Source organism: Diceros bicornis, chromosome 9 (genome assembly GCF_020826845.1).
Source record: "Diceros bicornis minor isolate mBicDic1 chromosome 9, mDicBic1.mat.cur, whole genome shotgun sequence".
Lineage (NCBI taxonomy): Eukaryota > Metazoa > Chordata > Mammalia > Perissodactyla > Rhinocerotidae > Diceros > Diceros bicornis.
In genome coordinates, this window is record NC_080748.1 from 10,038,565 (window position 1) to 10,054,252 (window position 15,688).

Below are 15,688 nucleotides of genomic sequence, written 5' to 3' on the forward strand. Positions count from 1 at the left end.
ACTTAGAGAAACTCCGCTGATAATGGTTTTATTCACATTAGCCTTCTTGTTTAGATTTGATCTTTAAAATTCTTGTGAAAATGGAGTTGTGATTGACATTGATGTGTCGGTTAGGACAACCTGAGTAGACACTGTCTCTCTCATCCGAGTTAACGGCTCACTAGCCCTCCTCGGACCTGTCAGATTTGGGACCTGACCTGGTCAGGCGAGGAAAGGAACGAAGGACGTCCATCTTGGTTGTCCTGGGAACACACTAGCGGGCAGGGCTCGCGTCACTCTCTTTATTCCAGACCAAGTCAGGAAATGAAAGGACGATTCTTATTTCCACCGCGGTTGCTTTTGTGGATGTGTCTGCACCTGCAGAGGCAGGCTTCAGAGCTTGGCCAACCATCAATGCCAAGCTGCCCTTTGATTTCTTCTTCCCGTTTGTCTGACGTAAGTCATTAATTAAGGAAACTACCCCACACCTCCAGAACAGAGTGCATGGGGGCCTGGGGTCCCTCAGAGACATCCCTTTTTATTATACTTCCAACCCTTGAGGTTGCCCCCAAACCAACACGCCTCCCCCCTCCACTCACTTCCCTCCTTTTTTCCTTTGGAAATCTTATTCTACTTGGCTTGCACTATCTGGTCTTGGTCATTTCCAATACTCTCAGCATATAGATCATATTTGGAAACCAAACTGTGCCTTTGGAAAGACGGTAAAGAGAACAGACCTTGAAGTAGCTCAGGTGTTGAGGGTTTATCCAGTTTATTCACCCCCTCCTTTAATGTGAGTAATTTTTAAAATATTCATTGTTTTTAGTTCAGGTTTTTTTTTCAGGTCCCCTTGAAATGAGTACAAAAGTAGCAAAATATGTATAAAATTGTACGAGTACAGGGCCTCACGAGGGGCTCTTCCCCCAAATGTCATGTTAATTACAGTGGAGTCTTGGGTCTAATTGCCATTTCTGTACCAGCCACTGTAGCTAGCGAGCTCTCCACCTGGAGGGCTGGTGTGGGATGCCACAGAGCTGTTCCAAGCGGTTGAAGCTTGACAGAATACGGTAGGAGGGCCCGAGGGAAGGAGAGAGTTTAGTTTATACATTAATTGTACAGTAATTGAGAAAAATGTTGTCAGGTGGCAGAACTAGGTGGAACCAGCTAGAAGCTCGATGATGCAGAGGAGGGGGCTGGGTGCCCAAGAACAACCTCCCTGGGGGAAATTGTGATAAGAGAAGCTGTTAAGAACAGCTTGGAAATATAGAAGACTTTTTTAGAATGGGCTGGTAGCTAAGGTAGCTTCCTTTTTTTTTTTCTTTTGTCTTTCAGAGTGCTCATATGAAAGGATGCACTGGTTCCTCAATATACATGTGAAATGTGAAAACTGTACATTTGATGAGATTAAATTTATATACAACTAGTGATTGTCCAGCTTTGTTCATTTTCAAGCAAGAGTAAAGTGTTCAATATGTGAAGATACAGTTTGGTACCTTTGTTATTACACAGTGTGGGGTGGGACTGGGATGGGAAGCCCTTGGTCAGACCAAGGGAGAAACAGAGCCTTCCGAAAGGCTGTGTCCCCCAGGATCCCAACTGGGCAGGAGTGAGACCAAGGCATGGAAGCAAGCCTCTCCCCCAGAGGGCCCCCAGAGAGGCCAGCGTCCTTCCTGCCACAGGCACAGGCCCGGGAAGCAAGGTCTTCTGAGGTGGAGTGGGTCCCCGTCTAGTTCACCTCACCGAGGAGTCCGTGCTGTTGCAAGAGCTTGTTCAGTCTTTCAATTTCTTGTTCCTTCTCGGTGCAGCTGAATTCAAGGTGTTGGACCTTGGCGGCCAATTGTATGTTCATCTGTTTTAACCTTAACAGCTGCTGTTCTGAACGTGTCTTAACGGAGATAATTATCCCGTTAATGATCCGGGCCACCTGCCACAGCCGGAGCAGGATCAGCAGGCCGAGAGCCTCGAACTCATGCTCCTGGAACAGGAGGACGATGTCGAGGATGAACGAGACCACCACAACGATGGTGTCCAGGATTTCAAACTTGTGGTGAAAGAACTCGAAGCGGAAGACAAAGATTTTAAAGAAAACTTCCATCATAAAGAAGGTCAGGATGGCAGTGCTCATGTAGTGGAACACCCGGGCGGCATAGTTATTCTTGTCGGGCTGGATGATCTTCAGGTCCAGAATGAGCTCGGCCAGCACCAGGAGGGCATCCAGAATGACCGGGCAAATGATGATGACCTGAAACCTGTGGGAGCTAAAGAGCTTCCTCAACGTGGTCCTAAAGTCTAGGGGCGGCCTGGGCGCGGGGGCAGGGGTGGCAGTTGCATCAGCAGCTCTGCCCTCCTCGCCGGAGGCTGGTGTTGGCGCCGGCTGCTCCTCCTCCTCCTCGTCCTCTTCATTCTCCCATTTCTTGTAGTTGATGTTCCAGGCATGGCAGTCGTCCCCCACGATGGTGAAGTGCTCATCCTCAGGAACTTGCTCATCCTCTCGGCGGGAGCCACCCTGGCCCTGCGGGTGACTGTCTGTGACTTGAAACACCTTGCCGTGGCGGAAACATTCTGAACAGGCGTTGTCCCTCCTTCCTTGTCATCCCAGGAGGCCATTCTCCTGTCGTCTCCGGATCTGGGTGTAAGTTCTGGCTCTGCCTCCTTGGCTGTGCGACTTGTGGCAAGGGGCTTGGCCCTCCGAGTCTCAGTTTCTTCACCGCACTGTGAGCTGGGGCCGCCCCGCCCCGCCCCCCGCCCCCCCAGCCCGCGGCCCCCACCGGTGCCCTTCCTTCTTTAGGGAAGGAAGCCCCTGGGCCATGGTCCTCAAAAGTTGGCTCATAATAAACTCACCCCAATTTTGATTTATAGAGTGATTATGGATTATTTACGTCAACAGGGGTTTGAGAATAATAAATTGAAGTTTATTAGCCATGTCAGTGTTTTGCAACCTTTTTTTATGTTGTGGAACACATACAAAACGCTATTTGTACAAAACCTTGAGGTAAATGGAGGGAGCAAGACAGGAACACAGCAGCCCCGGGCCTCACCCAGCCACCCCGAGGACCGGGTGATCAATATCTCAGCACACCTGTAACCCGTTTGTGGCTCCCCAGTGTGTCTTACGCCTTAGTGAGCTCGGAGCTACAGGACCTTGAGTAAGTTACTTCACTTCTCTGGTTTCCAGTTTCCTTATCTGCAAAATGGAGATAATTCCTACCTTATGGGGTTGGTGTGGGCATGAGAAAATGTACATAAAATACGTTGTGCAAGACTAGGCACTTAGTATATATTCAATAAATGTTAAGTTGCTGTCGTTATGGCTGCTAACAGTAATAATAAAAAGCAAAAGGGAGGGGTTTGAATTGAAAAATTTTAAAAACACATAGAAACAGTGTTCTGAGACCTTGCTTTCTTATTTTGCATTGTATTTTTCATTCTTTTTTCTTTAATGCATCTTCCTAGGACAAAAAATAATATCCAAAGATATTTTGGCACTAACAATGTGATCTATAGCAAGAAAGATGAACAGTCTGTTCCAACCCAGGAGATTTATAAGGAGACGAGAGCCAAGACGGTGTAAAGGAGAATACGAAAAAAGACTTGTTAAATATTATGAAGGGCATGAAAGTTGAGTTAAGCACAGTAAATGTACAAACCACAAAGCCACCCAACAGAAGACAACTGAAAAGTTTGGAGGCCACAGTTGGCAGGCTTCCAAGGGCTTCAGAAGATGCCCCAAAGGAGGGGTAAATTAAATTGCTATTTGAATGTTGTTCTTTGAAAGTAATTTTTGAAACTCTTTTCTTTTTCTTTCAGAAAATCATTTTTTTAAATTAGAGTACATGGGAGGTACTGAATTAGTGAAGACTATATATCAGTTTGTAAACAGAGAGACTCTAATAATTACTTGAGAAAAACTGTTATTCTATATTTAAATAAGGGGACATCTGTATACAATCTAGAGAGAGGAAAAGAGTAGTGATCTAATTGAGAATTTCACACATTGCCTTACATATTTATCAGTGTTATTAACTGCCAATTAATTGCCTCTTTAAGGTGTAAATTAACAAATTATTTACATCCTAACTTGAAAGTATAAACAAGGACTTGTTTATTGGAAATTTCCATTTTAAAAATTCCACCTAGGATAGAATTTTAGCAAGTTGATTACAACTATTTTATGTGACTTTTCTTTGAACAGTAATCATCAGTGCTCTCAGCCTATGTGGTTTCCTCAAAATATTGTGTTTACTTGTGCTTGCCAAAGTGATTCTAAGTGCAGTCAGTGATATTTTGGCATCATGTTGCAGTTTAAATGGCAGTTTTGTTGTAGTGGTACATAAATGATGTGTCTTAAATTGATGACATCATCGATTCAAGTGATAAGGTATGTGGCTTTAAGATGCCCATCTCTTTTAGCACAATCAACAGTGTAGAATTCAGTTTCCCAGAGTAACTTAAGTTTTTATGGAACTTCTTAGTTTCTACATTGTATCACATTGTATCAAAACTACTCCTGGAAAACGCAGTCGGGTGGTAGAAAGTAAGCTCATTTAAACAGTGATATGCCCATAATAGGTACCTCCTCCTCCTTTTTAGAAACAAAACAAAACAATTCTATATAAGTATATAGAATTAGATAATACACGCACATACATATATATACTTACCAAGAGTGAGATTTTTTTGGCTCCCAGACCTGTTTATGACCCATTGTGCTTTTCATTATAATTATACAATTTAATTAACTATTATAGAAATGGTTAAAATGAGTTGAATGCTTTGCAAAAATTCAGTAATGGTAATTTTTAAAATTGCTTTCAAATTAGGTATGAATGAGACAAGCATAAAAATCTAGAAAAATTCTGCCCTCAGATTGCTTTGTAAGCATTTTTAAGTTCTTGCTCCATATTTCTACTTTAAAGAAACCAAAATTGGAAATATTGGAGGATGTACTATGAGTGTGGTGTATATATCAAGGATATATCTTGGAACTTCTCTCAGTGGTCTTATGTTCAAAGAAGAGGCTTTGGTCCTACATCGAAAGATCGGTAAATGAGGTACATTTCTTTTGAGTTTTAAAAGATATATCTTTTAATGATTTTTGCCCTCCCTTCCTGTTTGTTAAGGGATTCCAGATGTACAGATTTGGGTTAATCATCATCTTTGATTCATGATGCACTGTCATCGTTGCTCCATGCATACTCTGCTTTTGGTTTCTTTATTTGTATTATATATTGAACCCCATCAATATAGTTACCATGGTTACTTAACAGTTGCCCCAAAATTTAGCGGCGTAAAACAACCATTTTTTTTTTTTTAACTTTTTTTTGTTTTTTAGGAAAGGGAGAGGGATGAGGACCTAACAACAAAGTGGTGGTGGGGGAAGGGGAATGGAGGTGAGAAAGGTAGGGAAGGAAAGATAAAAGAGAATGTAGGAAAAAGGGGAGTGCAGGAAGAAAAATATTAAACAGTGTAAGGAAAAGGGGGGGCGAGGGGAGAGAGAAGGGAGGGAGGGGAAGAGGACAAAGGCAAGAGGGGAGAGAGGAGGGGGCAAAGGAGGAGACGTAACAGGAGAAAGGGGAGGGTGAGGGAGAAGACAGGAGGAGAGCAAAGAGGGCTGGAAGGGAGGGATAAAACCACCATTTTTTATGCTCGTGGATTCTGTGGGTCAGCAGTCTGGACAGAGCCTGGTGGAGAAGGCTGATTTCTACTCTGCGATGTCTGGGGCCTTAGTTGGAAGACTTGGACGTCCACGGGCTGGAATCATCTGAAGGTTTGCTCACTCATAGGTCTGGCAGTTGATGCTGGCTATTAGCTGAAATCTTAGCTGGGACTTAGCAGAAACACCTACGTGTGGCCTCTCTGTGTGACCTGGGCTTCCTCACTGTGTGGTAGCTGGATTCCTTTCAGTGGCAGTGTAGCAAGGTTTTGGAAGAGCATGTCTGACCAGAGATATTGCTCTCTCTTTTCTGAAAATATAATCTGCCACACCTGGTAAGCTGATAGCTGTAGGTGTCAGCTGTATTGTAGGCAACATTATCATGCTAAAATTGACCCCTGATTGATTGCATCTGGATTGGGAGAACTCTAAGGTACCTTATGGGGACACCATACTTAGGGCTTCCTTAAGTGCATTTACTCTCGTACTGCATGTCCCTTGTAGGGACCCTGGAAACTCTGCCTGTGGCCTTGTTACAGGAGGTATCGGTTCCTGTGGGGCCACTGAGCCAGGAGACTCCCAAACCTCTGTGATGGCTCTTGGATGGCTGCGTGAAGTGTCACCAACATAAGTGCTGTAAGGACTCCTGCTGAGAGGGACACTAAGACTGCCCCGCCAGCCTGCTGTGGTTCTGTCCTTTGTCTTTCTGAGTAGATGGGCCAAGCGTGTCAGGTAGTTTTGTGAGTCTGAAGGTATTATGGAACCGAACCAGACCCCTGGTGGATGCAGCAGTAACCAAAATTGCTAGCTCCTGTTTTAACTTTTAACCAAGCAACTGCCTGCTCTGATCATTCAGTAAGAAAGCTTCAGTTATTACTCAGTTAATTAATCTTCTACTTGAAATTTAGATTATTTCTAGTTTGTCATTAGTATAAAATGATGCTATGATTAACATCATTCATTCATTCATTCTTTCAGCAACTTTCAGTTGCCATTATATCTCAGGCACTGTCCAAAGTGATGGAAGTAGAACATTGAACAAAACAAAGTGTCTACACCATACATTATGGTGGAGGGAGAGGTGATGGTGGCTGCGGGAGAGGGGGTGTACTTACACGACACACACACACGCACACACAAAGTATGTCAGATGATGAAACATGAAGAAAAATAAGAGTGATGGGGCAGGAGAGATGCTATTTTTAAGAAAGTGAGCAGGGAAGAACTCTGGTAACGTAACATTTGAGCAAAGACCTGAAATAAGGTTAGGGATAAAGACATGCAGATACCTTTCAGGCACAGGGGATGGAACTGCTTAGACCTTGAGTTTGGAGTGTGCTGTATCCCTCAAATTCCACATAGCTGTTTATTTTCTTTAGACAAATATTCCTTGAAGTGGAATTGCTAGGTCAAAGGTTTTGCATATTTTTTAGGCTTTTGATATATGGGACCAATTTGCCTGCCAAAAGTTATGCCATTTTGTATGTCCACCTAATAGTATCTTTCCCCTCATCAGGATTCCTTTTCTGAAATTATATATGTCATACAGTTCATTTTAAAGAAATTCAGAAAGTACAGAAGGGTATAAAGTGAAAAAGTATGTATTCATGAAATAGTCTGATTATAGGGTAGAAGAGATTGTTACAAGATATTTCAACAAGTTTCCATCAGCTTATTAAAGTCGATGTAGAAAGATCCCTGTATGTAAAAATTATCTTATTTCAATGACAGAGGCTCCTGCACAGTTTTTATTAATTAGAACATTTCAAATTATAAAGCCAGAAGCTATGACTGTAAAGAGCACCATTGTCATAAAATGCATGGTTCTAGAAATTCTAAAAAGAATATAGATGAATATTCATCTATATTCTTTGCATACTCTGATCAAATATATATATTAAAATTTGTGGGTAAACTTCATAAGTAGTTTATGAAAGAAAAAGTAGTTATGAAAGAAATTGGGATTAAGTTTAAGCCTTATTCACAGGTAATAGTTTTGAAAGTAGCACATTCCTTTTTAACTAATTGTTATATTCCCTCTTTTCATTCTCCTATTTTTCTTCCATTCCAGTCAGATTGTAGATGTCCATATCTTAGTAAGTAAGGTCCTTAAAATCTTTATCTGACAACTTCATGGATTTGGGAACTTTGATTTGTATATTAGACAACAGATCATAATATAGAAAGGCAGGTATAGTAAAACATTAATTTGGATCCTGCTCACTGAGATGGTAATTCTCAGTGAATTAAAAAACGTATGGGGCCGGCCCGGTGGTGTAGCAGTTAAAGTTTGGTATGCTCCCCTTCGGCAGCCTGAGTTCGGTTCCTGGGCTTGGAACCACACCAGTCATCTGTCAGTAGCCATGCTGTGACGGGGACTCACATGGAAGAACTAAAAGGATTTGCAACTAGAATTACAGCTATGTACTGGGGTTTTGGTGAAGAAAAAAAAAAAGAGAGAGGAAGATTGCCAACAGATGTTCCTCAGAGTGAATCTCCCCCCCCCCCCCCCCCCCCGAAAAAAGTGGCCAGCCCTGGTGGCCTACTGGTTAAGTTCAGCACACTCCACTTTAGAGGCCCAGGTTTGGTTCCCAGGCACAGACCTACACCAGCCATCTGTCAGTGGTCATGCTCTGCTGGCAGCTCACATACAAAAAGAGGAAGATTGGCAGCAGATGTTAGCTCAGGGCAAATCTTCCTCACCAAAAAAAAAAAAGGAAATAATTTCTTTTTATGTCTGGCATATTTTTCTATTAACTTCCCCTAATTTACTGAAGAGTAGGTTTTGTGTTTTTTTAGCTTTTTCTTATGGAAAACTTAAAAACATAAACAAAGTAAACAAAATCATTTAATGAACCCTGTATACCTGTCACCCAGCTTCAGTAATTATCAACATTTTGCTATTCTTGTATCATCTATGCCTTTACCCACTTTCCACCTCCTACTTGATGGTATTGATGATTTATGGGTGTTTTTTTTTTTCAGGTAAAATTTACATACATTGAAGTGTACAGATCTTAGCTGTAGGATTTTGACAAGTGAATATACCCATGTAACCCACACACTACCGAGACGCAGAGCATTTCCCATTTTCATCTTCCCCATCAGTAGCCTTCTGCTCTGAGGCAACCACTATTCTGATTTTTTACATCTTAGATTAATTTTGCCTGTTCTAGAATTTGATATAAATGGAGTCACAGAGTATATACTTTTTTTATCCAACTTCTTTCATTCAGTTTCATTCATGTTGTGGCGTGAGCTGAGTACTATTCCATTGCATGGATATATCACCAAAATTTGTTTATCTGTTCTCCTGAAATAGGTCTTTGGGTTGTTTCCAGTTTTAGGCTATTATGAATAAAGCTTCTATGAACAGGTTTAGCCACTCTTATATTTGCTTACAATATATATTGTTTTTGAGATAAAATGGCATCTAAGAAAAATCTAGCAATTTATAATTTTTAAGGCTGATTCCTCACCTCTCCACCTTAATATATTGTTCTGAGTTAGTACTGTGCTTCAGCAAGTAGCCACTAACTTTAACCTTTAACATTTCAAAGTTTATATAAAACCGATACCTAATATTTCAGAATTCTTGATTTTGTTAGAAATTGAATTGAACGATACTCTTTTGAACGACAAAAGTTTCCTCTGAAAAAATCATTTTACTTTCCACTAAACTCATGGCATAATAAGCAATACGTTTTTTTTCTTTCTCATTTGATTTTATTTTTCATTTTCCGAAGCGAGTCCCTGAGTCCCAAGTTAGTGGCCGCTGCATCTGCTGTTGCAGATTCTCTTGCTTTTGACAAGCAGACAACCAAGTCGGAGCTGCTCAGGCAGCTCCAGCAGCACGGGGAAGACGCAAGGGCACAGAAGGATGGAGAAAGACCTAAAATTAGGTTAGTGAATCAAATAGTTATGCCAGTAAGGCTGCTATCTCAAAATAGGTTGTTTTTTATGTGACTGGTGAGTAATATACATAATATATTCATTTATATATAAAATATACCTCATAAATGGAATATTAGCAATTTGATTTTTTTTTTAAACTCATGTCTTAAGTAAGATTGCAGTTTTTAAAAGACCAATTGAATGGTTAAACTTTTCTTTTGAGAAATTACACAGTTTTTTGTCCCTGAAAAAGAAATGATAAATTTAGTAATGTTATTAAAAATAAATAAATAAGTAACAGAACAAGACAGTTTCTCTGAGAAGATTAATTTTTTTACAGTTAAATAATTTGCTGGTCTTATGCACAGTATGATATTCTTCAGGCATGTTTCCTTCTCTTTTCCCCCTTATTCTTAGGTTTTAGCTGACGTCTTTCCACCCATCTTCTCATCTCTCATTACTTTAGGCCAGGTTATATCAGCTGCTGCCGAAATGTCGTCAGTGGTGGCGCTGCTTTGTTTTAGATCATGATCTAAATCACTCGTTCTCAATGAGCATGTGTACCAGATGTATCTTGGGAAGTTAAAAGAAAAATACAGATGACTGGACTGTCAGATCACTCATTTTATTTGTATTTGCACAAATGCAAGGCAACAAATAAATGTGGCTAAATTTCAACTTTAGTTTTTTAATCTAGGCGAATACAGATATTGACTGTATATCAAGTTCTCTGGATAGTTGATGATTTTTCATAAGTGACACTTTTAATTTATGTTTTAAATGAACATTTCTGAAGAAGATCTTTAAAATACAGAAGGAATCATAAATCTTAGTGGTCTGTGGAATGTGACTGTTACTGTGTGACATATAATCTTTTATTTAAACATAACTTTTTGTGTTGTATTAGTGCATGGAAGTAAAGTATGAATTAAATGATATGAATCTCATGTTTAAGAAAGTTCATTACTATTCTGTAGCTAAAGTATGTAATACACTTGACCTTTTTCTTATTTCAGTTTCAGTAATGTAATATCAGATATGAAAGTTGCCAGATCTGCCACAGCTAGAGTTAGTACAAGACCGGTGCCTTAGATTCCATTTGATGAAGGATCTGACGATTATGTTGGCCAGGAGAAGACCGTTGATCTTAGAAAAAGGTATTGAAGCCTTTCAGTCTGTTTGGTTTTGTTGTTTAACTGTAGATTTACTTTATCTGATCAATCTGATCTGATCAATGTCTGAGCATTATGGATGCATTTTATATCTATCTTCTCACTCACTGTGTACCATTTCTTAGAGAGGGAAGGATGTTCTGGGTTCAGCAGTCCTACACTTTTCTATACCGTAAATCAAAATGGGCCCTGCCTCGCATTTACCCACAATGAATAGGTCTCCTGGTTTAGAATAAGCGGAGCTGACTGAATTCTGAACAAATGAACATTTTGTAGAGAAGCATTATTTTTCATTCTGATTCTGATTATGTGCCTATGATGTATATTCATATACCCTTTATATTTCTTTATATAATCATCTTTCTTCATACCTTAGAGAAATAACCCACCATCAAAAAAAGAAAGAAATCCATTATAATACCTTAAAGTAGTAGATTATTTGTGGTGATTTGAATTTGGTGATTTGCAGTTCTTAGAGATGCTAAGCCATGCCTTACGTAGTTGTTTTATAATAGAAAGCTGTCTGTATTTACATAAAATTTCTGTTCGTTCTCTCTTTCAAGTCCATGAAGTGATAGTTGGGGAGGGGGAACCAGATATTTAGCATGGTCTGAGAAAAACTAACCCATCTTTTATAGCAGGATATGCTCACAATTGGAGTATTTTCAATGTGTTGTGTATTCCATGGATTATGTTTTAAGTATAATCTTAGCAACTTGAGTTAGCTCCTTCTGGGTATTAAATTACTAATTGTACAGGAAGATTGGAAAAAATGGTCAGTAGTTAACAAAGGAAGTTCAAGAGGTTACAATGACTTTGGAAGATTATTTGAATTACTAAAGTGCTTTTATATGTGTGACACATTACTGAATAAAACAGAATGTGTACTTGGATTTTTACTTAAGATTTCTCGAGAATATTTAACTTCAGTCTTCTTTGAAATCATTCCATGCAACTATATTGGGATGCTATATCATACTTTGATTTTTAGTGATATTAACTGTCACTAAAAATTAGAAGGTGACAAGGGAGAAGCTAAAAAAGTAGGAAAGGGGTTTATGTGCGTGTAATGACTGTACTAAAAAGCTGACTAGGGCCGGCCCCGTGGCTTAGTGGTTAAGTGTGCGCGCTCTGCTACTGGTGGCCCAGGTTCGGATCCCGGGCGCGCACCGACGCACCACTTCTCCGGCCATGCTGAGGAGGCATCCCACATACAGCAACTAGAAGGATGTGCAACTATGACATACAACTATCTACTGGGGCTTTGGGGAGAAAAAGGGAAAAAAAAAAAGGCTGACTAAAGGGCTCTAGAAAAAGGGGAAGCAATAGTGAGCTACCAGGTTGTTCACCCTCCTCTGACCTGGGGAAGCCTGAGACACTCCAGGCCTGGACTGGTCACCGGAAACATGCCTTGGACCGATTCCTTCAGTTAGAGCCGGAGAGGTGTGAGTCACGGAGCCCTGGCTTTGGAGTCACCTTGGCCTCCCTCAGAATCCCAGCGCTGTGCCACTGACTAATTCTGTGCCTGGGGCAACTTTCACAGACCCATCAGTCTGTTTCCCCATCTGTAAAATGCTGAAAGTGAAAATAATACCTGGCATATATTTGGCTTTCAATAATTATTTATTGACTGAATGAATGAGTTTTTCTGTCCCGTGATTCCCACATTTTCCTCACCACTAAGTTCTTACCACTGCTGCAAGGGATATAGTCATAGACCCTACTGCTTATCCTGGAGTAATTTAGAGCTGAGAGGCCGTATATTAGTGGAAAGAGTTTTGGTGGTGGGTAGATCTGGACTATTCAAATTCAGATTCTGCTGTACTAACCTCTCTGAGTCTCCCTTTCCCCACGTAATGGGGCTAATACATACATCTCAAAGATTAAATGAGGTAATGTAGTTAAAGTATCAGTCACAGTGCCTGGAACACTGGACATTCAATAGTTGCAGCTGTTACCAGTGGTGATGATGATCATGGAAAGACATAAGTTGATCAGTGTTCACTGAATAAATTAAGAAAATGACCACGATAAGTTATTTTCCTGATATGATTACTCTGTAAATGTGGCTAATTAGGCCTAACTGGTGTGATCTTTCCTCTATGTCAGATGTTCTAGGCCAACAGTCAGTGTGTGGTGAGGCATGGTCACACATGAACTTTCATGTACAAGTCTTTGTGTGGACATATGTTTTCTTCTGGGTAAATATGTGGGAGTAAAATTGTTGTATGGTAAGTGTATTCTTAACTTTTTCAGAAACTGCCAAACTGTTTTCCAAAGTGGTTGTACCATTTTCCATTTCCACCATCAATGACTAGTGGGAATATGACTTATTCTTGAAAGATGTCTTAAATTTCCAAAGCAAATAAATGATTGAAAGGTAATATGATGGAAGCTATAAGCTAACATTATATTACCTTACTCATAGAGTTGGTTGTGAAAGATTAAATGAACTAATGCATAAGCATTTAGCATAGAGTAAGAGCTCAGTATCCATTAGTAGTAGTAATATCATCATTGTTATTAAATTATGTTAATTTAACTTCTTTGGTCTTAGTAGTACATTAATGACTTATTTTGACAGACTAAAAATAAACAGGCGGGACTTGAAAAATCAAAGTGACATATTGTATAAAAAATACTCACATTCATTCACATTCACATTCATTTAAACATCCTTAAACAAAATAGGCATTTCTTTTTTCCTTTCCAGTAGAGGGGACAGTGAGACTTTAGGGGTTGATTACCTAACATTGTAGTAAAACAAAAGTTAAGGCTTGCAATTGTTGTAGTTGTAGTCTTTATATATCCTTTTTGTTTCAGCTTTAGCTCTTAGAGAGTGACCTTTCATTATATACTGTTCAATTATGAGCTTTAAGGTCTGAAAATGTATTACCAATTCAGAGTTGATCGTAACATTTTTAGAAATAAAGATATTTACATTGACTTGTGCTTATTTGGAATGTTTTTATTATGCAGAGACAGCACCTTCACTGTGGGATGTGGAATTTGCTAAGCAGTTAGCCGCAGTAAATGAACAGCCCTTTCAGCGTGGTTTTGAACGGATGATCCAGTGGACGAAAGAGGGGAAACTGTGGGAGTTCCCAGATAACAATGAAGCAGGTAAGTCTTAACTTCAGACCTTTATAAAATTCTGTGATTGAGAGTAAATTGGGCAGGTGTTCAATTATAGAGTCTAGATATTTACATGAATTTTGAAACTTTGTGTAAACATCTTTGTGGTGTCCTAAAAGAAATCTGACAGTGTTTCTTGTTGTTGTTTTCATTTTATTGAGGTCATAATAGTTTATAACATGGTGAAATTTCAGTTGTACGTTATTATTTGTCAGTCATCATATATATGTGCTTCTTTAGCCCTTATGCCCACCCCCCAACCCCCTTCCCCTCTGGTAACCACTAATCTGTTCTTTTTTTTTTTATGAGGAAGATCAGCCCTGAGCTAACATCCATGCCAATCTTCCTCTTTTTGCTGAGGAAGACTGGCCCTGAGCTAACATCTATTGCCAATCATCCTCCTTTTTTTTTCCCCTTTTTCTCCCCAAAGCCCCAGTAGATAGTTGTATGTCATAGTTGCACATCCTTCTCGTTGCTGTATGTGGGATGCCGCCTTGGCATGGCCGGACAAGCAGTGCGTCGGTGCATGTCCCGGATCTGAACCCCGGCCGCCAGTAGCGGAGCGCGCGTACTTAACTGCTAAGCCATGGGACCAGCCCCTACTAATCTGTTCTCTTTGTCCACGTGTTTGTTTATCTTCCACATATGAGTGAAATCATATGGTGTTTGTCTTTGTCTGTATGGCTTATTTTGCTTACATAAAACCCACAAGTTCCATCTATGTTGTTGCAAATGGGACGATTTTGTCTTTTTTTATGGCTGAGTAGTATTCCATTGTGTGTGTGCGTGTGTGTGTGTGTACCACATCTTCTTTATCCATTCATCAGAAGCAACTTGGGTTGCTTCTGCATCTTGGCTATTGTAAATAGTGCTGCAATGAACACAGGGGTGGCTAAATCTTGGTGAATTGTTGCTTTCAAGTTCTTTAGATAAATACCCAGTAGTGGGATAGCTGGGTGTATGGTATTTCTATTTTTACTTTTTTGAGAAATCTCCATACTGTTTTCCATAGTGGCAGCACCAGTTTGCATTCCCACCAGCAGTGTGGGGAGGGTTCCCTTTTTTCAAACACAGCCTCTCCAACATTTGTTGTTTTTTGTCTTGGTTATTATAGCCATTCTAACAGGAGTAAGATGATATCTCATTGTAATTTTGATTTGCATTTCCCTAATGATTAGTGATGTTGAACATCTTTTCATGTGCCTATTGGCCATCTGTGTATCTTCTTTGGAAAAATACCTGTTCATATCCTCTGCCCATTTTGTGATTGGGTTGTTTGTTCTTTTTGTTGTCTAGTGTGTGAGTTCTTTATATATTTTGGAGATTAACCCCTTGTCAGATAAATGATTTGCAAATATTTTCCCCCAGTTGGTGGGTTGTCTTTTCGTTTTGTTCCTGGTTTCTTTTGCCTTGCAGAAGCTCTTTAGTCTTATATAGTCCCATTTGTTTATTTTTTCTTTTGTTTCCCTTGCCCAAGTAGACATGGTATTTGAAAAGATCCTTTTAAGACTGATGTCAAAGAGTGTACTGCGTATATTTTCTTCTAGGAGTTTTATGGTTTCAGGTCTTATCTTCAAGTCTTTAATCCATTTTGAGTTAATTTTTGTGTATGGCGAAAGATAATGGTCTACTTTCATTCTTTTGCATGTGGCTGTCCAGTTTTCCCAGCACCATTTATTGAAGAGACTTTCCTTTCTCCATTGTATGTTCTTGGCTCCTTTGTCGAAGATTAGCTGTCCATAGATGTGTGGTTTTATTTCTGGGCTTTCAATTCTGTTCCATTGTGTCTGTTTTTGTACCAGTACCATTCTGTTTTGATTACTATAGCTTTGTAGTATATTTTGAAGTCAGGGAT

General features: G+C 39.9%; 1 protein-coding gene and 1 pseudogene across 1 annotated transcript; one reads left to right on the plus strand and one right to left on the minus strand.

The window, feature by feature from the left end:
• Window positions 1-1,501: 1,501 nt before the first annotated feature.
• Window positions 1,502-2,693, minus strand: LOC131410090 (voltage-gated hydrogen channel 1-like; annotated as a pseudogene).
• Window positions 2,554-12,823, plus strand: LOC131410091 (small ribosomal subunit protein mS31-like). Its single transcript, XM_058547888.1, has 6 exons — window positions 2,554-2,611; window positions 3,433-3,716; window positions 4,896-5,021; window positions 9,379-9,534; window positions 10,543-10,683; window positions 12,808-12,823. The coding sequence occupies exons 2-5, from the start codon at window positions 3,583-3,585 to the stop codon at window positions 10,616-10,618; spliced, it is 492 nt and encodes a 163-aa protein (XP_058403871.1). The 5' UTR covers window positions 2,554-2,611; window positions 3,433-3,582; the 3' UTR covers window positions 10,619-10,683; window positions 12,808-12,823.
• The last annotated feature ends 2,865 nt before the right edge of the window (window positions 12,824-15,688 follow it).